The sequence below is a fragment of the Misgurnus anguillicaudatus genome, chromosome 6 (assembly GCF_027580225.2).
Source record: "Misgurnus anguillicaudatus chromosome 6, ASM2758022v2, whole genome shotgun sequence".
Taxonomy (NCBI): Eukaryota; Metazoa; Chordata; class Actinopteri; order Cypriniformes; family Cobitidae; genus Misgurnus; species Misgurnus anguillicaudatus.
Window position 1 is genome coordinate 16871104 of NC_073342.2, and position 21091 is coordinate 16892194.

Consider the following 21091-nt stretch of genomic DNA (forward strand, 5'->3'; position numbering starts at 1 on the left):
GTCGTATTGTGCAAAAGTCTTAGGTCACCATGCCACAATTAGATTTGTTGTTTTGCAATCGTAGATAATTGTTTCTCAGTCTCTTTAATAGAATACATCCAGAAAATAAAGGAAATGTGTATATAGTATTAAAATCTGTATAAAATTGTAACCTGATGTGTCAAGTATTTAGGGTGAACTCCCCTTCCACTTGAGCAATAGCAGGAAACTGCAGGATCTCTTAAACCTAAATAAAATTTAATCCTTATTTAAAAGAAATTCGTCTTTTTACTATTCTGCTCAAAAACGCTCAAGATGTGTTTAGTGCCAAGAGAGGTCACACTAACACAGACGATGCCTAAAGACGACATTTAGTCCTGAAAATTTAATTTTTGTATATATTTCCTACATATAGTCCTATATGGATAGACATTCTAAAACAACAAGTCTGGTGGTGGTGGTGGTGGTGGTGGCCTAATACTTTTGAACATGTAGGAGTGGCATCTTTCATTTAACTTAAGCACACTGCCCTCTAGTGTTCATATCTGGGTCTAATGATTTCCTGCATTGCAAAATAACGCAAGAAAACAACGTTCTTTAAGCATTTATTATACGTAGAAATATCCATGTTGATGCAACAAAAAAGACAAAACAGCTGAAAAAATATCTTTTTAGGAGTAATGTTCTTACTAGTCTGAAAAAAAAGAAAGCAGCACTGTAAATTTGAGTTATTAGAAATCAATTAATAGTAAGAACATCGCTCTGAATTTCATGGCTGAGTTGAGTCTGCAGATCACTTAGTTTCTTCTTCAACACAGCAAAAGCTGACATGACGATGGTCTCCGGCCGAAGTGAACCACAGGACTCAACATTGTAATAGAACCTAGACACAAGAAAAAAACAACAGATCTTTGTGTTAACACGAGACTTGGCGTTACTGGTTTTGTTTTGTGCATAAGTAAAACACAATTACTATATTGTTTATATCTTTATACTGTATATATTATACTGTGTGTGTGTTGTCTTACCTCTCTGGCTTGCCATTAGGATCATATGGAGCCTGAATTCCATCCTCTTCAATTTCTGAGTATTCACTTTTAGGCCTGACAATTAAGCAAAAGTAGAAGATTATAGATGCAGTATAGAATTTTAAGGTAAAATTTAAAGCTAGACCGATTAATCAATTTTGCAGATAGTTAGTTTGAGTTGCGTCCGTTATGGAGGACCACTATGGAGGACCACAAGAGTCATGCAAAACGCAAAAGAACCCCAATATCCAATAACCACCTGGACAACAAAAATAGCAATCAATACGTCTGCTCAAAAATGTATTAATTTATCTATAAATAAATAGACAAAGATACAAAAAAATCATTATGAAACATTTTATTAGGCAACAAAAAGTGAGACTACAAAAATAACGCAGAAATGAAACACCAATCCACCAATAAATAGTTCAAAGTAATACAGCAATTCACAAAAACAACACAAAACACCCAACAAGTCCACCATTCCAAAGTGCATTCATAAATTCTTAATCAAATAATGGAATTTTAAAAAAGCGATTAAAAAAGAGAAACAAACAACTGCATTTACAAATCGAACCACAAATACAGGTCCAAATTAAAATGTTAAAATTAAAAAAAAAAATTTAAAAGGGCATTTCCGTTCAACATCTCTGCTTTCCTTTGCAGATGGCTCTCCTCATTCTTTTCGCTATTCGATTTGCTTTTCGTTTTAGCCTCTCTATTTAGTTTTTCCATAACTCTTTGGGTCCTCATCCGAGATCTATAAATCTGTACAATCAGAGCCAATCAGCGAGCTTGTTACATCCACCTGGCCATAGCTGATTTGCATTTCTCATTTGACCATTTGCAACGACCCAAAGAGTCACGGAAAAGCCAAATAGAGAGGCCAAAATGAGAAGCGGATCGAACAGCGAAAAGAACAAGGAGAATCGTCGGTAAATGAAAACAGAAATGCTAAACAGAAACGCCCCTTCAAATGCCTAATTTAAACCTGTATTTGTAGTTCAATTCACAAATCCAGCCATTCACTTCTCTTTTTAAATCGCTTTTTTTAATACATTTTGAAGTTCCATTATTTAACCAAGAATTTCCAAATGCAATTCAAAATGATGAACCCATTGAGTGTTTTATGTTGTTTTTGTAAATTGTTATATTAATTTGACCAATTTATTAATGGACTAATATTTCATTTCTACGTTATTTTTATAATCTCACTTTTTATTGCCTAATAAAATGTTACATAATGATTTTTCTTGTAACTTTGTCTATTTATTTATAGATTAATTAATGAATTTTTAAACAAATCCATTAATTTCTATTTTTAATGTCCAGGTAGTTATCAAACATTGAAGTTCCTCATCACATCCCGCATGACTCTTGTGGTCCTCCATAGTACGTTGCTTTATATCATTATTAAGTAATTATGAATTGATGCTGCATTAGCAGAGAAACAACAGAAGGAACCTGAGTTTGTCATCAAGGCTGACAGGATGCTAAAATTAGTGGTACCTCAAACAAAAAAATACACGCGGATAAATCCAAAACCCAAATGTTTAACGTCATGATTATTACCATCGATTTGCATTAGTTTATTTATTTAGTTATCAGGAACATTGCACATTGCACAAAACATTTCTGTAAATGCACCAGAATTAGCCAAAGGCTATTTTCAATCCGTTGTCCCTGGATGGAATGTTATAAGTCACCCTGAAAGTTACAGCTGGTTATTTTTTCCATGATTTATCCATATTTTAACTTAATAACCAGAGAAAGTGAACTTTATGCAGTTGTCAGCTACGTTAACATCAAAATCTAAATTCAGTTCTATCATCACTGCAATAAGTCTTTTTTGATTAGATATCATTAAATGTTAAAACAGAAGCAAATAAAATACAAGATTAAACATTTACATAATTTCAATTTTACCAGTGGGAGTATTTAATAGAAGTATTTACTTTAACACTTATAATGTATATTTTTTTATATACTTTTTTTATTTAGCACATTTTAATGGTTCAGTGCAGTTCTTTCACTTTGAGTGTTATGTTTGTTTTTATCCAGTATCCATTTTAAAAACTATCGGTCGACTAATTGGTTATCTGAAAGTAGGGACCAATTTAGTTATTGGTAAAATCTGTCAATCTCTATTTAAATGGTACCAGAAATCACATTGGGGGGCTACATGCAGCCAACTTGTAAAGAGGAATTATCAGGCCATGACTGACGACAGCCAGTGGGGAAACCTTGGCAAGATTCTGTACACCCTATTGGTCTCATACTCTTAACTTAAAAAAAAAAAACTCATATGCAAGTTCATGTTACCAGGCTCAGCCATCCTTAGCGTCATTGCAAAGTGATAAGATGCATACTCTATTTTAATATTGCATATAAAAAACTGTTAAAAAAGGGAAGAAAAAAAGATTTTGAAAAATTATAGACGTTTTCCTTAGACTCATGCGCATTGCCATGGTTACACTCCTGGCAAAAATTACACTTCTGGTCTGTAGGTGTTTATCGATCTGCCTAGTGGCTAAACCAGGGTTAGGCAACATCCTGGAGTGCCGATGTCCTGCAGATTTTAGCTCCAACCCTGATAAAACCTTGCCTAACTGTAGTTTTCAGGTGAATCTTCAGAACTTGATTAGTTATTCCAGGTGTGCCTAATAAGAGCTGGAGCTAAACTCTGCATGACATCGGCACTCCAGGACCAACGTTGCTGACCCTGGGCTAAACTAACCCTTGGAAACTTGTCAAAAATAAAATGTTTTGGTTTCCTAAAGATGAGGGGAGACGGCGAGCATAGACCTCCACTGTGTGAAGAAGTTTGTCAGCCAGCAAGAATTTAGCACTTGTAACTAACATTGTATGCATTAATTTTACACAATAACATTAGCTCAGTGAAGTAGTTGATACGCAATGGATATGATATCGGAACAAAGGTAATAATAGTAATTTATTTTGTTAGTTATCAGAGAAAAGTACTCTAAAGGGACTTTTAGTTAATATATATATGTGGAGGTCTACAAAAGTTACGTTTGGTCCACAAATGCTGATTATGTATGTTATTGCTGCTGAAACCGTATATAGAGAAGCAGGAATATTTGACATGAACAGAATATAAATCAGAACACTTTTCCAACATTACATACAGTATGTAAAGGCTACACCAACTAATTTAAGTTGACATCATACAATTTATAACAAATAAAAGCCATTTAGCATCTTACCATTCCTGTGGAATGGGGTAAACGGTGTGTCTCAGTGCATTGTCTGGGTCATACTCGAAAGCCACCCCTGCAGTAGGATTCCACTTGGCGTGTTCCTTGGCGAAACCCTTTTTGGCATATGCTCTGAGACGCAGCTCCTGACCCTTTCTCAATTTCACCAACAGAATATCTACATGAAAATCCCAAACAATGAAGACACCATACAGAAGAAATGAATGACAATATATAGACAAATAAATACACCTACCATCTTGCTCTACATAATCATTGGGATCATTGTCTCGACTTCTGGATGTGACCTGAGGTACAAGACATAATACATTAGCATCCATAGATAGATGGATAGATAGATGGATAAATGGATAGATAGATAGATAGATAGATAGATAGATAGATAGATAGATAGATAGATAGATAGATAGATAGATAGATAGATAGATAGATAGATGAGGTAAATGGGCATACAGGAATGACTCTGGGGTTATTGGACAGCAGATCTCGTGAGGTCACGTGTCGTGTCTGGTCCTCTGTACATCTCACATCCAGTGTGAGCTCAACAGAGCACTCTGGACAAAAATCATCACATGTGCAGTCCTAAAAGAAAACAAAATAAAAGTTACAAAAAAATAAACAAACAAACGAAAGCCCTCGCGAGGCTGTGGTTGAATAATTTGTTCAGTCTGAAGTTTATTTGCCAGGTGACGTGCAGGAGATGACGTCAGTGACAATTTGTACACAGAAGTACAATACAAAGAGTTAAGTAAAACCGTAAAATATATAAGTATATGTGCATGGTTTGAATGTGCAGATTAGTACTCGTGAAAACTTACGCGTGAGTATTGCATCTTGTCAACAATGTCATCACTTGTAAGCGGAATTAAACCTGTCGAACGCAAGCATTATAAGGCAATTTTAAAAACCTTTTTTTAAATCATAAACAAAGTAAAAATATAAAATAAGTTAGATGTCGATATACGCACCCACTCTGTGAGCAATAAACTCATCGTGGAGTACAGAAGAGTTGGCATCGATCTGAACCCAGTCGATAGCTGGAAGACAATGCACGTGAGCAGATAGAGATGAACTTCATGATCAAAAATAAACACACATTCAGAAGCTCTGTGTAAAGAATGAGATGGTTTGATTCTTACCGATAGTTGGCACCTCAGACATAAACACTCGTCGAATAGAGTTTGCCACCCTGTAACAGCCAACATTTAATATATTATGATACAGTATCCGATGATAATATCACAATAATCTTGTAATAAGGAAATATGATAGCTCTGATCTCACAAGTTTTTGAAATAAGCAACAACTTGCAAAATACGTTCCTTAATATACTACACAACACACGTGCATTAAAATAATACACGAAATGATCATTTGATGTATTTGTATGACTCACGCGAGATCGGTGTTTTCGATTAAAAACTTCACATTCTCGTCTGAAAGCTCTGTTATTTTAACTGTAGGCTGGTTGGCATACGGCATAATGAAGATAAACTCTAGATTGTATGGATAAAAATGTAAAAATAAACTATATGGTGCAGTAATGCTTCAGCAGCGAGCGTTTCTCCGGCACAATAACACAAGAAAGCACGCGATTGGCTAGAGCCCGCTCTAATGCTATGTGCATCCGGGTCACTCTGGTTAGACATAATAAAAGCCCAACTTTATTTTAGAATATAAGTCCTATAATACGCATTAAATAATTTTTACTGTACCATACACGTTTATAAAAAAATAGGTACTGTACGAAACCGTAAAAGCACCACACATTTGTTTGCAGTGTCTAATATGGCAAAATAGTGCAGTACTAGTTGGGTGGGGGATACATTTAAAAAATGACAGGGTAGAGTTTAAATTGTTATCAATTTTGCAATTTTCAGATTACCAACAAAAATAAGTAGCCTCCAAACACTATGCATATGTAATACATTAAAATAATGGTACTTCTTAATAGGAATCTGTTGTTTGAAAATACATGAGTATAAAAACAACAGAAACAGTGTATTTTTGTTTTGAAGAAACTAATATTCTTTTTTCTTTTGTATCTATGAAGCCTTATTTTTATTGTCAAGTGTTTGCCACTTTGAATACATAACAAGCTGAAACATTTTTCAGTAAATAGTTTACCCTTTATTTATTATAATAAGGGATTCTAACATAAGTCAAACACAAACGATTCTCAATACAATGTGCATTTATATTTTTTAATTTTTCCTTTTTTACAAATAGAGAAAAAACAACTGCAGAAAGAAAAGAAATGTCAGATCCTCACTGTGCTCTGGGTCTAAATGACCTATTTGTGGCACATATGACCCATTTAAAAGTGCTAAGAATGTGATAAAAGATCAATTCCTCTATCAGAACACCATTGCTGTCACTGTCTTTCATGCTAAATTGTTAATCTACAGCTGTTGAGTGAGTTGTCAGACATTTGCGCTGCAAGGCCGAGGGGTCGGTAAGCAGGAGCTGGGACAAACAGGACCAAAACTCCAAAGACATGGACTCATCGTCTCTGGTTCATCCCTGTTAAGTTTTTCAGCTGTAGGAAGGACAAATGAGATCTTACCAATACATCTGGGTTCAATCCCAGGGAACACAAATGCAAACATTTTAGCGTGTTATGCACTGTAAATCGCTTTGGATAAAAGCGTCTTCCAACTCTGTAAATTTGGGATTTCGCTGAAATGTTGAGGTTTTTACCGTAATTGCAGCGCCCATGAGTCCTTGTACCACAGCTTCTCCAGTGGCTTGGACCTAGACCAAACAAAAAGATGATTTTTTACAGATAAATACACAGAGAGAAGACCACCATATTGATATAATCCAACACATCATGCACCTGTTTAGCTGTGTTGGCCATGTTGACTACATCTTTAATACGGTTGTCCAGAAAGGCCCAGGTCTCTTCAAAGTCTGGAGATGAGTCTTGCAGCATTACTAGTTCGGTTGTGTTATAGATGCCAGTTAGTGCCGCCCGCCGAGTGTACCAGTTCATCTGAGAGACACAAAGACAGGTGAATAAACTAACAAAAAAACTGTCCATTTCTGCCTCAACCAAGCGCACAAGTTTGGACCTGTTCGGCTAAACAGGTCAGGGTAGTAGATTGTAGTAGCATTAGGAGACAAAAAATTTTGCAGTCCTGTTTGGTGAACAGAAATGACACACACTGTAGCTTCAGGGTTGCTGCAGGTTTCACCTAGTCAAATTTAAGACTTTTTAAGACCTTTTTAAGACCATTATGAGTGAAATTTAAGACCAACGCGACACAATCATCTCAGATGATCAAAACATATTTTTATTTGTACTATATCAATTTTTTTTTTTGACAAATAAAATCCACTAATATTGGAAGATCAGTATGGTCAGCTGCTGATATGTGCCTTGTTAACATGTTTTACACTTTCTCCACCCATACGTTATATGCATAAATATGCACTATACCGCCATCGCATTTATTCGCCTCTCTTATTACACAATAAATAAATGAAAATGAAATTTACCATTAAAAGGCTGTTCGTGGTTTGTTGTGTGTTGTTAACAAGGCCGTTTCTAAATCCGAAGGCTGTAGGCTGCATACGTCATCAAGATTAGCAGATTAAAGTCAAGGGAGTAAACACGCATGGAGCAGTGAAGTAAACAAAAGCTTTTTAAGTAAAAACCGTGTAACACTAAAGTTGATTCGTTGTTGGTGGCTCGGGACTCGACGGCCTGACTGTTTAAGTTGATTTTCAATAAAGCAGTGTTGATTTTTTCGCTTCTGGGTCCTCTGTTTCAGAACCTAGCAAATGCTCAGGTAAGCCATGGGCTAGTTGGTTAAATTTACACAGAAAAGATTTTTGCTTATACAAAACTGCATTTCAAGGTGGAAGGTGGAAATTTCAAATTAGAGGAGCCACTCACGTCTGTTGAGCGATCGCCTGCGTGGTACCAGATGTCATCTACCATCGTGGACAGGTGCTTCAGGCTGTCGGGGATGTTGTGGGGCAACAGCAGGATGCTCATAGCCTACAAGCCAGGATGGATTTAAACAACGATGATCTTTTTTTCTGAATGCAAGTGCTCAATAATAAACTGAAAAATAATTCATCAGCAAGTGATTTGGGTAAACGTTCAGTCGATGATACCTGAGGCCATGTGTCAATGTAAGGTATCAACATCCGTAATCTCAGCTCAACTGCATCTCTCAGAAACTCTGCTGTTTTCTTAGGCCTAACACAATGAAGAATCCAGATTAACATGAGCTGGGTGATACTGGTGACCATGTTAAAGGGACACTTCACCTTCCTTGAAAACATGCTAACTTTCCAGCTCCCCTAGAGACAAACATTTGATTTTTACTGTTTTTGAATCCATTCAGCCGATCTCCGGGTCTGGCTGTACCACTTCTAGCATAGCTTAGCACAATTCATTGAATCTGATTAGACCATTAGCATCACGCTCAAAAATACTCAAAGAGTTTCGATATTTTTCCTATTTAAAACTTGACTCTTCTGTAGTTACATAATATAATAAGATCGATGGATTTTTTTAATTTTCTGTCGGTCTTAGTACAAGTTTTAAATAGGAAAAATATTGAAACTCTTTGGTTATTTTTGAGTGCAATGCTAATGGTCAAATTAATCAGATTCAATGGATTATGCTAAGCTATGCTAAAAGTGGTACCACCAGACCTGGAGATCAGCTGAATGGGTACCAAAATGTTTAACTCTGGGGTAGCTGGAAAATGAGCATATTTTCCAAAAAAGTGGAGTGTTCCTTTAACATAAAACCCCAGCAAAATTGTAAAAACCTTTTTTGAGAAAAAAACAGATTTTTGATATCAGATTTATCATATAACTCACTCTGCCTGGCCGAGCTGGATCTGTTTATGCTGCTCTGCGAGCGTCTCTGCGAGTTGAGTGTTGCATTGCGCTATAAAATGCAAGACCAGGTCTCCCGCTCCATTGTTGAACATCCCAGTAGAGGCTGGTGACAGGTCAAGCGTCTGAATCACACGGCATATGACTGTTATTATTTCCTTTATTAGCATTCACGTTCAATGCTTGAACATCACTGCTTTTGTTTTCTCCTTTATTTACAGTAAACTAACCTCTGCTGCGGATGCTATTGCCTCCACAGTCCAGCCGTGCTGTGGTACGAACTCCAGTGCTGCGGTCAGTATGCGAGTTTGGAGTTGTTCTTCTGTTTCGTAGTCTTCGCCATGCTCGCCGCTCTGATCCTGATAACTTTATACATCAAATACTATCAGTATGTGTTCCCTGGAGATCAAACCTAAGGCCTTTTGTGCTGCTGCTAACACAATACTTTACCAACGATGCTATAGTACACCAGGTTTTTGTAAATCTTGGATAATATCTGTAACCTTCGGGCACTAACCTGGTGTTTGGTTGGCCGTCTTCCTGGCCAGCAGCTGTGTTAAAGGAGTCTCCCTGTGCTGAAGAGGTTGAACTTTCTTCACCTTTATGGACCTCATGGTAGGATGGAGGTGGTACAGATTCACTTTTATAGTCATCTGCGAGTCTCAGCAGGGCTGCACGGTGAAATTCACGTCTCACATTGTTGCACTGGGGACTGAGTTTGGCTTGAACTGCAACTGCAGTGGTGCATTGAATGAAATTAGCATGCAATAGTATTTAAAGCTTATTTACATTACAAAACAAATAAATGAAGACGTTAAGAAGTATGCACTGTGAATTTTTAAGTTAATTGTAAATTATATATTATTGTAAATTATATATCTTAAACTGGTCAGAAACTATGTCATAGTAGTGAAAGTGTAACTTTAGCTTCAAAATAACCGATAACGTTATTTATTTTATAGTTGTTTAGTAAGCATCCAGCCTGCTGTGTTGCAACGTAATTGCATACGTCTACGTGCATGAAGACACGCGCCACTGTAAAACCACCAGCTTTGTTTTATTACATATAGTTGTTGTTTACCATAACTAGTATCTTTCTATAGGACTGAATCGCACAACCTTTAAAATGCAAGGATTATTATTTGCACTTTTTATTTCCATACTTTGCTCTGCCCTTCATTATCACCTTGCAGCTGACATTTACTGTTACGTTTACCATAAACTGAAAGTAGGCAGACTGTTTACAGTAGCTAACTTTACCTGGTTACGAAAACAATTCAAATATGTGACTCCTATCAACGTATCAAACAGGAATATCGTGGAGTAAAAATCAAATCACACCAGTCTCCCTCTCTCATATCTCTCCTTACCGCTGCCGAGACCCCGTAAGGCCTTTCCAGCTCTCAGACCTCTAATCAGCGCCGCCATATCCAACGACAGCGAAGGATCGCGGCAGTATTATTGTAGGCTACTTCACGCGGTGCAGCGCAGACCGATGGACGTATGACATTAAAGTACCGCGAGAGCGATTCAAAACGCACGCTAGAAAAAACAACTCTCGCGGTACTTTGATATCATATTAATCGATCGGTCTGCGTGCGCAGTATGAATCTGTTGTAGTGCAAGTGTGTCGTGAAAGCTGATAGCATAGCACTGTTATTCCTCCAGGGGTCGCTTTGTGGCACATAAAGTCGCATTCTTCATTAAGTGTAGACTAAAAGTATAATATTTTACTGAAATTATTACAAACCCTTGCTGGCAATTAAAACTATTAAAAAATATTTTATGTAGTGTTTTGTGCCTTCCAGTAATGTTTCCGTCATCATCCCACAAACAGAACAAATTAGTTTGAATTAAAAAACAATACAATTTCCATTATAACCGTTAGAATTTCTTTGATGGACTTTGTTGTTTTTCTCAGTGGGGACGACTGTGATTGGCCCTCCTTGATCAGCGCTGACGAAAGTAACATAATAACAATACTAATATATTGTAATATATTCAGCGGTCTGGACCGAGAAATAGTGAACAGATTAATTAAAAATAAAATAAAAATGTGTAGACCCATCGTACCATGTATTTTGTTTTTGGCTAATTATGAGATCATCTCAACGCGATGCCTACAGCAAGAACCTGCGTGGCGTCATTACTGCTGCGACGTCCGACGTGACCGGTGTTGATATAGCAGTGTGCGCATTTCTGGAACTCTATAAACAGGTTGGACTGCTATAAATCTATAAACTTGTAAATTTGTACATGTAATAGTTTTTGTTGTTAGTTTAATTTCATGACCTGCGTTTTAATGTTATGTATGTCTCACATCTCGTGTCTCCGCCAGATAATGGTGCTTATTTACATTGTTTTGTAAGAACTGCGCAGTCATAATGATGCAGCAGATCTACATTCAAATACATGCCAAAACAAAACTTACAGAATTGATAGCAAAAATATTTCTCACATTTTGGTGGTTGTATTATTGACTCGAGCAGTTGAATATTATTATCTGTTCATATTTTTCTTCGGTTGGTGTATCTAGAACCGCATAGGTTCAAATGAACCAGATAAGAGTCTAAACGGCATCTGAGTCGTCTGATAACTTTGATTATAAACTAGTCAGTTTATAAAGCAAATGCTGCATTTGTAAACAAACTCTTTTACATGCACTAGATCATGGCAGACATCGGACTAAAAAAGGGGGACAAGGTGCTCCTGGTCTGGAGCCAACCATCATCTCCCATCACACTGAAGGAATTTGCTGAAAATATTGGCACTATTGTTGGCAGCCAGAGTCTTGTGTCTTTGGAGAACATGGAGAGACTACAACTTTGTAAGTACATAATAAAAATCTCATAATCTAATTATAAGATAAGGAGCAACAAAGTTGGTTTTAATATTTGACATGACCTAACTCAGTTAATATTAAAATATCAAGGTTATATTGTCACAGAATGTTTTTTAAATTACATAGGATGATTTTATGTAGAAAACCCTTAATTCCAAACAAATGCAAATGGCAATGTAGTGAAATGCTTTTGATTTTAAGTAGGGATGCACGATATATCGGCCGACATATCGTTATCGGCCGATAACTGCTTATTTTTAATATTATCGGTTATCGGTCTGATAGCAAAATTCGGCCGATAAATAAAAGCCAATAAATTATGGATTATTTTGGTTTGTTGAACCACTTCACTTGCTCATTGCTGGCCATGTGGAGTTTTGATTGGTGCTTTCTGTGACATAGCACGAAGATGACACGTGTTGCGGGCTTAAGAAGAGTATGCTAGTCTACCGCAAAGACAAGATGTCCGCGGTCTGCGAGTTTTTCATTGTGATAATAATATGAATATTTATCGGCCTATAGATGTAGGTTATCGCCCCCCAAATTTAAAGAGTTATTGGTTATCGGTATCGGCCAAAATTTCCATATTGGTGCATCCCTAATTTTAAGTGTTAATGTTTTCTCTTTTAGTTTCTCACGCAGCTTCAAGTTATGACTGGGTTCTGTCAGGACTTTTGACAGACAGCTCACCAATCCACAGCTCTGAAATGCTGGCTGAGTTCGCCAAACTTTTGAAACCTGATGGGAAACTTGTGCTAGAAGAGCCAGTTTCAGGTTAGTAACTTCACAGCATTCATAGAGTAGCAACTTCATAGCATCCTCAAATAAAAACCAACTTGTGCCCGTTGTTTCCTTTTAGGTTCTGAGGACAATAGTGTAAGAAGCGCTGGAAAGTTGATGTCAGCTTTAAAACTGTCTGGATTGGTGTCCGTCACAGAGGTCAGTATCTTAATAAACAAGATAAAGGGTCAGTTTCCCGTACAAGGTTTAGATTAATCCAGGACTAGGCCTTAGTTATATTAGGACATTAAAGTAGTTTTTACAAACATACTTTTACAGATAAAGACGGAGCCTCTAAGCCCAGAAGCAACCACAGCTGTAAAGGAGCGCACGGGTTTTCAAGGAAACTCTCTTTCGAGGGTACGCATGTCTGCATCTAAACCCAACTTTGAGGTCGGTTCCTCTACACAGCTGAAACTCAACTTTGGCAAGAAAGTCACCACAACAGGTTTGTGGCTATTAACATTTAATTTAGCTGTGTAATAGGACAATATTTATCCGATTAATCTATGTTTCTACAGAGAAGCCAGCCCTTGATCCAAGCACTGCTAAAATGTGGACCCTTTCAGCCAATGATATGGACGATGATGATGTGGTACATAATGTTCACTTTATAATCACCTTTAGTAAGCTTCTGTTTTTGCATATTATTCACCACATGGCTCCGCCTCTCATTCTCAGGATTTGGTAGATTCTGATGCTCTTCTGGATGCAGATGATCTGAAGAAGCCCGACCCATCCTCTCTCAAGACTTCCTGTGGAGAGGATTCAACAAAGAAAAAGAAAGCCTGCAAAAACTGGTAATTACCTTAAAGTTAAATTATAGTTGGAGATTTTCCCATTGTGTCAACCTGAGTGTGCACTTTCAGTGTGTACATATAAACATGATTGTTGTTTGTGTGTAGCACGTGTGGTCTTGCTGAAGAACTGGAACAGGAGAGCAAAGCTGCCCAGAAAGCCAGTCTGCCTAAATCAGCCTGTGGAAGTGTAAGAATATCTTTCAAAGCCTTTTTCCATAATTATTGTTTCAGGTTTGTTATATAATTAAGACCCCCATTATTTTCTTTCAGTGCTATTTAGGAGACGCCTTCAGATGTGCCAGTTGCCCATATTTAGGCATGCCTGCATTCAAACCCGGGGAGAAGGTTTTGTTGGCCAACATTGATAAAGCAGATGCATAGACATTCATTATAACACCCAAATCCATTCCGTTATCATTCTGCAACATCAGAGACACACAGATACACTTCCAGCTGTTATCAACAGGGACGTTTCTTATAGAGGTGTTATTTTCGTCAATTGAGTACAATTGTTACCCATAATGTAAATAAAGTTGAAAGCACTGCTCAGTTGAAAACCTCTCATTCCAGACTTTAAATCAGTTAAAAATTCAAAATATATCCAAATGGGATCAAACCACTAAAAAAATCTTACAATTATTTGATATATTGATTTACAGTATTTAAAGTCTGTGTAAAGTCTGTTATTAAATGTGTTCTGAGTTTGTGACACCACAGAAAATGTGATATTAACCACACAGCCAAATTTTAATGATTAACTAACGACAAAAAAATAAAATTTGTTATTAAAGTGAGCATGATTTTCAGCTCTCAAACGCTGGGGGCGTGTCCATTGTCGCGCTGAAACCACGCCCACTCGCGGGAAAGCTGCCGTCTCTCTTTCAAATGCCGCGACAACGTGAAAGGATGCACGAGATTGTGTAAGGGGCGGGGTCATGGTCGGTGACTCCAGTGCGTCATCAAGCCGCCATTTTAGCCCCACCTAAATAATCCCAACACAGAAATGTGTAAAAAAAAAAACTTTGTGACTGTGTATCTCCGCAATTCAGTACTTTAGTTCACAGTCTTTAAACGTGTTTTAGCAATACATTATTAACATTTATGTTTAGCAACAATTCTCTGAAATGACTTTACACAGACTTAAAAAAATACTTTTGTTTTAGCTCCCATCTTTATTTAGAAGCAAGAAATCTTCACTTCGGTTGTATTTATTTTATTTGAAAATCAGTTGCTCATCTATTTAGCCATTTCTATAGTGTAAGATCATTTGTTTGAGATAAAATAAAACGTTTAAATACCCTTTGCCTTGCTATTTATTACTCCAAGCAAGAGCACATACTGTATTGCATGTTAACAACTACACAACACACTATGATGAAACTAGCGTAGCAACATTGTACATTTTTTCTGCTTTCACATGAATTTAAACACACAGACGCAGTACACTACAATAATTGGGTCAAAAAGAGACAAAGTCAGCTATTAGGTTAAATTAGCCCAGAGATAGTTTATATTTGACCCAACAAAGGGTTAAAACAACCAAGCATAGGTAAAATTACAACCCAACAGGTTGGATTCGTCCCTTTTTGACCCAACGGTGGGTTGAAAATAATCCAACATTTTTTTTAGAGCATATAAATAACTTAAATCTGATGTTTGTAAATGCTACGTCCCACTGAAAACTGTGTAAAGTTAAAGGGATAGTTCACCAAAAAATGAAAATTCTGTCATCATTCACCCACCGTCACGCCGCCACAAACCTGTACTAATTTCTTTGTTCTGATGAGCACGAATATATTTTGAGTAATGTTTGTAACCAATCTGATCAGAGGCACCATAGACCTCCATAGAAAGAAAAATAATACTATTGAAGTCAATGGGACCTCTGATCGGTTTGTGTTAATCAGAACAAAGAAAATCCATACAGGCCTGCAACAACATAAGAGTGAGCAAATGATGACAGAATCCCCATCTCTGGGTGAACTATCCCTTCAAAGTTGTGTAACTATATATGTATGTAGTACACAGAGGATAAAAGCAGCTATAAGCTCTTGTAACATCACAGTCATTGAAATTCTTTGGATAATCTTAAAAACAAAGTAAACGACTGATGACTGGAGTCCTGTCCATGGGTCAAGGCTTGGTGACCGAGAAGTCCATTTTAATATCACCAGTATGAGGTTCAAAGGTTAAACTGTATGAAAGATCTTCTCTTCCATCCCCAGATATTTCCGGTGCAGATCTAAAGAAGAAAACTCCTTGTTTTCGATGTGGGTTCCATTCACAAGACCCCTATTAAACCAAATAAGAGTGATAACTAATCACATGAACACTTGCATCTGAATGACAGTCTTGTTTATGCAACACTGATTCGTTTTATGACATACCTCTTCATCGACTGGTTTGGTCAGGCCCATGCTTACAGTGATATCCTCAGTCAGCTGATACTCCATCCAGAGAACGACACCGTGACAACATCCTCTCCTGCAACATCATCAGCTGAAGTAAGCATCATCTAAACACATACAGAGCTTATTTATGTGCGTATCTTACCCTGTAAGCGGCACAGTTCCTTGATTGTTGATCGGCTGCTCTGGAACGCATTGTGTGAAGTCAAATGTCATGACCGGCCGTGGCTTGGACAGGGCACGACAAGGGTATTCCCACAGCGGATGTGGCTCTGCTTCCCAAGATTCACGGAAATCCAAAGATCGCTGTGGGTAGATTCAAAAACATTTCAAGCTACATTTTAGGCTTCAGTTGAAAAACTTTAAATAAATCCAAGTACCTGAATCATCTCATCCATAGGACTGACATCAAAACCCTCACAGGTACCACAGGGATTTCTAATTCTCCACAGATCCTGAAACATAAAAGCATTCAAATCTTATTTGAATTTGGTATTTGTAATGTTTTAATGTAATAATCGGAAAAAACAACTTGCCTGGAATTGAACAGCGACTATATAAAGTGTGCCGGCAGAGGGCAGTATAGTGGCATTGGGATGAAGCAGCTGCGCCACAGCAGTGCGGCAATACCAGAAAAATAAAGAATGCCAAGGCAGGAGGCTGGTGCTGAAGTACGGCTCCGCTATCAACACCGATATCTGCAGAAGAAGAGACAAGACATAAGATCGTAAGACTCTCATAGCTTCTAACATGATCAGTATTAATGTAGGATATCCAGGTTTGTACCAGATTTCCCTCCAAATCATCTGATGAAAGCTGTTCAGGTCGGATTCCCAATATCTGCACTGCGTGCTTCAGCGAATTCGTTTGCAGGACCTGTGTGAACGCAAAAGTGTATCAGAATGGAACCGAATTCGCTCGTATGGACGTTTTATGAATGCCGCTATTAAAATTTCACCTGCTCGATTACTTGTTTCGCCATTCCGGAGTTTTCCAAAGTAAACACCTGAATTGATATTAAGATATAGAGAGTCATATATTGATATATGAAGTCTGGACCTAAGATAATTATTTAAAGGGATAAATGAAAATGAAGACGTGTACCTTCCTAGCTCCAAGCAGATGTGCAAAAACGGGTAACAGGCTCCCATCACTGACTGATAAACAAACACTGTCTGGTTTCACAATCTGAAGGAGACATGCACACACATCATACAGTTGTACTATCCAATCAGAAAGCTTTTGAACAGTTTTCAGTATTTTAATAGTTTAACTTACACTGCGTAGTGCGCTCACATAACTCTCAGTTCTCTTCTCATCGTTCAGTTCTCCGAAGCGAGGCCTTGTCCAAATCAGGTGGGCCTGACAGGTACAGCACGGCCGGAAAGATGGTGCTTGGATATCACTTTAGAGCAGATTACAAAAACTATCATAGACCCTCACAAATGCACGATTTTCTACATAAAATCATAATTTAAAGGGACACTCCACTTTTTTCGAAAGTGTGCGCTTTTTCCAGCTCCCCTAGAGTTAAACATTTGATTTTTATAGTTTTGGAATCCATTCAGCCAATCTCTGGGTCTGAGGGTACCACTTTTAGCATAATCTATGAATCTGATTAGACCATTAGCATCGCGCTAAAAAATATAACCAAAAGTTTTGATATTTTTCTTTTTTAAAACTTGACCCTTCTGTAGTTACATCGTGCAGCAGGCGCAATAATATTTCGCAGTGCCTGAAAATAGTCCCCTGCTATTGAAAGTTACCAAGGGGACTATTTTCAGGGGCTGCAGCCATGTTACGGCAGCAAAGTCCTTGATTATTACGCCAGAATGTGAGTATAGTTCCTAGACATATCTGCCTAGAAAATCGCAACTTTTAATTTTCGGTCGCTCTTAGTACATGATGTAACTACAGAAGAGTCAAGCTCTAAATAGAAAAAAATCGAAACTCTTTGGTTATTTACAGCGCGATGCCAACGGTCCAACCAGATTCAATGGATTATGCTAAGCTACTCCAAAAGTAGTACCGCCAGACCCAGAGATCAGCTGAACAAATTCCAAAACGGTAAAAACCAAATGTTTAACTCTAGGGGAGCTGGAAAATAAAGCTATTTTCAAAATAATGGAATGTCGCTTTAAAGAACTGTGAAAATATAACCTTGATATGTTTAATATTGACTAAGTAAGACCATGTCAAAGATTAAAATCAAACTTTGATGCTCCTAATCTCAATGTATCTCAGTAATGCATCTTTACCTGTTTGTAAGGCTGTACCAGAGACTGTAGTCATCATGGGAAACTGTTAAGCAGAGTTCTTCATCCTCTACCACATTCTTCTCAACAGGAAGGAAATAGACACTTTGCATCCAGTGGTCCCTCCACTGTACATCACACACCACAGTCATCAGGTACATGTATACAGCTGTATATATATATTCTATATAATGACTTACAGGGTAAGACTGAGGTGCTGAGTAGGTCCAACTGGGAGCCATCGTGCACACAATATTGGCATCAGGGTCCATGTCGATGTCCCACCAGGTTAAAACCACCTGTGCTCTTCCGCTGGCCTGGGCTTTGAATTTTGCCGTGTAGGACCCAGCAGCACTGCTGACTGGCTTGCTAAAATCAATGCTATGCAGAAATAAAACGAATTTAGGAAATAATAATGCCCTATTTGAAGCTTAAATGGATAGTTCACCCAAAAATGAAAACAATGTCATCAATGACTCACCCTCATGCTGTTTCAAACTCGGAAGACCTCAGTTTATCATCGGAACAAAGTTTAAGATGTTTTATATTTAGTCCGAGGGCTTGTTTGCCCTTCATTGAAAATCTATGTCTGGTATACTGTCCATGTCCAGAAAGGTAATAAAAAAATAATCAAAGTAGTCCATGTGACATCAGTGGGGCAGTTAGAATGTGTTAAAGCATCGAAAATACACTTTTGGTCCAAAAATAACAAAAAAAATACTAATTTATTCAGCATTGTGTTCTCTTCCGCATCTGTTGTGAAGCGCATGCGCGAGACCAAAGCCACGTGACTGCAGCGACGCGGATGACGTGTTATCTGGTGCGCCCCAGCTGTTTTTTTTGTGTGCCCGAGCTTCGTTTACAGTCTGAGGGAGACGCACGCTGAAAGTTTGAAAAAAAAACTTCGCAAACATGTCTGAGGATAACACGTCAGCCGTGTCACTGCAGTCACGTGACTCCAGTCTCGCACATGCGCCCCACAACAGACGAGAAGAGAAGATGCTGAATTGAGTCGTAGTTTTTAAAATTTTTGGACTAGAATGTGTTTTCGGTGCTTCAACACATTCTAACTGACCCACTGATGTCACATGGACTACTTTGATGATGTTTTTATTACCTTTCTGGATATGGACAGTATACCGTACGTTGATTTTCAATGAAGTATCAACAAGCTCTCGGGCTAAATATAAAACATCTGAAGATGAATGGCGGTTTTACGAGTTTGAAACGACATGAGGTTAAGTCATTAATGACATTATTTTCATTTTTGGGTGAACGATCCCTTTAACTATATGTCCGGTTATACCTGAACATGGTGCAGATGGGCCCGAGGTGGGTGAATGATTGTGGAGACACCTGGCTAAGCTGGATGTCACAGACTGATGGCGCTCCCGCACACTTCACTACAGCAGGAGGGGGCAGCAATTTGTGCCCGTCCACCTGTATAGGTCGGATCTGTGACCATTTCCAAAGCATGTCCGACTCCACCAGCTGGGCATATATTGTGGCACGATGTGGCACGGCCTCACAACCCGCCTGCATTGGAGAGAGCGGCACTTGACACAAAGCTATAAGCAAATGATTTGAAATGTAAATGCTGTGCTTACCTGAACCAGGTGCATGTGTGCATGCTCATAACTGGGCAATGCTCCTTCACCAATCAGCTCAGTGTCAAAGAGCTCCGTGACAAGAATGTTTGCTCGCTCTTGCATGTCTCCATCTGTGGATACAATGATATTAAATTTAATAATCCCAATTGGATTACATCCATAAGCATATTGCATCACTGGCAATCTAACCTGGACCAACTGTAACCTCGGTGGAGTGTTTGTTTATGATCTTGATCTTGTCTGAGAAGCCGTTCCTCTGCACAATGGAAGATGCAGCTTGTGCCATAGGTTTGAAGACCTGTGCATAAACTTTTTTAATTACAAAACATCACTTTACAAGCAGTATCTTCATTGAAATCTCATACGTACTTCTATTGCATAACAGTAGTCGGCTCCAGCTGTCACTGCCATCATGGAAAGCAGACCAGTGCCCGTGCCGATGTCCAAAACCACCACACGTTCCCCACGCGCCTTTACTCTGCTCACCGCCGCTCGAATACCCTGGTAATATTTCTCATTCTAAAGACAGGCAAAAATGTAAATCAGCTTTATTTATGTTGAGGTTTCCAACACATTACCGTTAAAAATGTGACTTAATATTATTTAAATTTACTGGGCTGATGAGAAATTTCATAAAGGCTGTTAAAACTATTATCTGTGTTTTCCAGTATTACCTATTATATATTTTTTGTATGTGTATGTAAGAGGATGTGGGACTGGAAACAATACAACTCACCCGGTCTTTGTCATGAAGCATATCACCATAACAGGACCTAGATAAACACACAGGGACTGTATTACAGAACTCATGCGGGATTCCCACGTGTTATATATAATATGCAACATGTGACTGTCAAGCATGTTCCCACAGTTATGATTATTCATTCGTTTATTTTGGATAATAATGAGTCAATGACTGAACTAGAACTATATGTGCAGCGTTCGGTTGTCATTAATATACTGATATTACCTCGCTATCTCTTGGTGATAATCATATTCCTCGCTCTCCTCGACCCACTCTAGCGCTCCGGTTGTTGGATTAGCACGACCGCAAAACGTCTTCATTGTCCCTTCAGGTTTAAGTGTAGAAAACGATACTTTGACGTATTTTTGACTTCAAATTACTCAGTTGTTCACAAAAACATTAATCCAACATGATCTGTCTGGGCGCGGCCATGTTTGTTTGCGAAGACACGCCTTCAACACCACGTGACCTGTGACCGTTACTGCCCTAGCCTTGCATACATTGCAAACATACAAGAGGATTACAATGTGCTTATTTAACATTCA

At 38.1% G+C, this 21091-nt stretch overlaps 4 protein-coding genes across 4 annotated transcripts; 1 reads left to right on the forward strand and 3 right to left on the reverse strand.

Moving 5' to 3' along the window:
• Positions 1–568: 568 nt before the first annotated feature.
• On the reverse strand, positions 569–5872 carry polr2c (RNA polymerase II subunit C). Its single transcript, XM_055191732.2, has 9 exons — positions 5643–5872; positions 5386–5435; positions 5215–5283; positions 5065–5117; positions 4700–4828; positions 4482–4533; positions 4235–4403; positions 1008–1082; positions 569–862 (listed from the first exon to the last, which is right to left on the reverse strand). The coding sequence occupies exons 1-9, from the start codon at positions 5726–5728 to the stop codon at positions 718–720; spliced, it is 828 nt and encodes a 275-aa protein (XP_055047707.1). The 5' UTR covers positions 5729–5872; the 3' UTR covers positions 569–717.
• A 564-nt stretch (positions 5873–6436) lies between these two features.
• Positions 6437–10635, reverse strand: coq9 (coenzyme Q9 homolog (S. cerevisiae)). The gene is made up of 9 exons (XM_055191730.2): positions 10477–10635; positions 9624–9840; positions 9337–9472; positions 9089–9231; positions 8372–8456; positions 8148–8252; positions 7086–7241; positions 6947–7000; positions 6437–6785 (listed from the first exon to the last, which is right to left on the reverse strand). Exons 1-9 carry the CDS (start codon positions 10532–10534, stop codon positions 6750–6752), a joined length of 990 nt encoding a protein of 329 aa, XP_055047705.2. The 5' UTR covers positions 10535–10635; the 3' UTR covers positions 6437–6749.
• Positions 10636–11181: 546 nt separating this feature from the next.
• Positions 11182–14077, forward strand: ciapin1 (cytokine induced apoptosis inhibitor 1). Its single transcript, XM_055191729.2, has 9 exons — positions 11182–11323; positions 11774–11933; positions 12579–12722; positions 12808–12887; positions 13008–13176; positions 13250–13323; positions 13410–13528; positions 13634–13715; positions 13799–14077. Exons 1-9 carry the CDS (start codon positions 11204–11206, stop codon positions 13907–13909), a joined length of 1059 nt encoding a protein of 352 aa, XP_055047704.2. The 5' UTR covers positions 11182–11203; the 3' UTR covers positions 13910–14077.
• Positions 14078–14677: 600 nt separating this feature from the next.
• On the reverse strand, positions 14678–21020 carry prmt7 (protein arginine methyltransferase 7). Its single transcript, XM_055191728.2, has 17 exons — positions 20772–21020; positions 20538–20574; positions 20171–20320; positions 19991–20099; positions 19799–19911; positions 19498–19727; positions 18392–18572; positions 18195–18319; positions 17215–17341; positions 17041–17124; positions 16895–16942; positions 16723–16812; positions 16473–16634; positions 16317–16391; positions 16082–16242; positions 15916–16012; positions 14678–15820 (listed from the first exon to the last, which is right to left on the reverse strand). The coding sequence occupies exons 1-17, from the start codon at positions 20864–20866 to the stop codon at positions 15662–15664; spliced, it is 2043 nt and encodes a 680-aa protein (XP_055047703.2). The 5' UTR covers positions 20867–21020; the 3' UTR covers positions 14678–15661.
• Positions 21021–21091: the final 71 nt, after the last annotated feature.

Bases quoted from the DNA above. Each gene is read 5' to 3' on its own strand.
- prmt7 (XM_055191728.2), bottom strand. From the start codon at position 20,866: ATGAAGACGTTTTGCGGTCGTGCTAATCCAACAACCGGAGCGCTAGAG. The intron at 19,912-19,990 runs GTTAGATTGCCA...TTGTATCCACAG, and splicing joins CGAGGTTACAGTTGGTCCAG to ATGGAGACATGCAAGAGCGA. The intron at 17,125-17,214 runs GTAAGTTAAACT...TGTCTCCTTCAG, and splicing joins ATGTGAGCGCACTACGCAGT to ATTGTGAAACCAGACAGTGT.
- polr2c (XM_055191732.2), bottom strand. From the start codon at position 5,728: ATGCCGTATGCCAACCAGCCTACAGTTAAAATAACAGAGCTTTCAGAC. The intron at 4,404-4,481 runs GTAGGTGTATTT...ATTTTCATGTAG, and splicing joins TGATTATGTAGAGCAAGATG to ATATTCTGTTGGTGAAATTG. The intron at 863-1,007 runs GTAAGACAACAC...TCTTGTGTCTAG, and splicing joins CCTAATGGCAAGCCAGAGAG to GTTCTATTACAATGTTGAGT.
- ciapin1 (XM_055191729.2), top strand. From the start codon at position 11,204: ATGAGATCATCTCAACGCGATGCCTACAGCAAGAACCTGCGTGGCGTC. The intron at 11,934-12,578 runs GTAAGTACATAA...TTTCTCTTTTAG, and splicing joins CATGGAGAGACTACAACTTT to TTTCTCACGCAGCTTCAAGT. The intron at 12,723-12,807 runs GTTAGTAACTTC...GTTTCCTTTTAG, and splicing joins GCTAGAAGAGCCAGTTTCAG to GTTCTGAGGACAATAGTGTA.
- coq9 (XM_055191730.2), bottom strand. From the start codon at position 10,534: ATGGCGGCGCTGATTAGAGGTCTGAGAGCTGGAAAGGCCTTACGGGGT. The intron at 9,232-9,336 runs GTTAGTTTACTG...CGTGTGATTCAG, and splicing joins CAATAGCATCCGCAGCAGAG to ACGCTTGACCTGTCACCAGC. The intron at 7,001-7,085 runs GTGCATGATGTG...TGTTTGGTCTAG, and splicing joins TGGCCAACACAGCTAAACAG to GTCCAAGCCACTGGAGAAGC.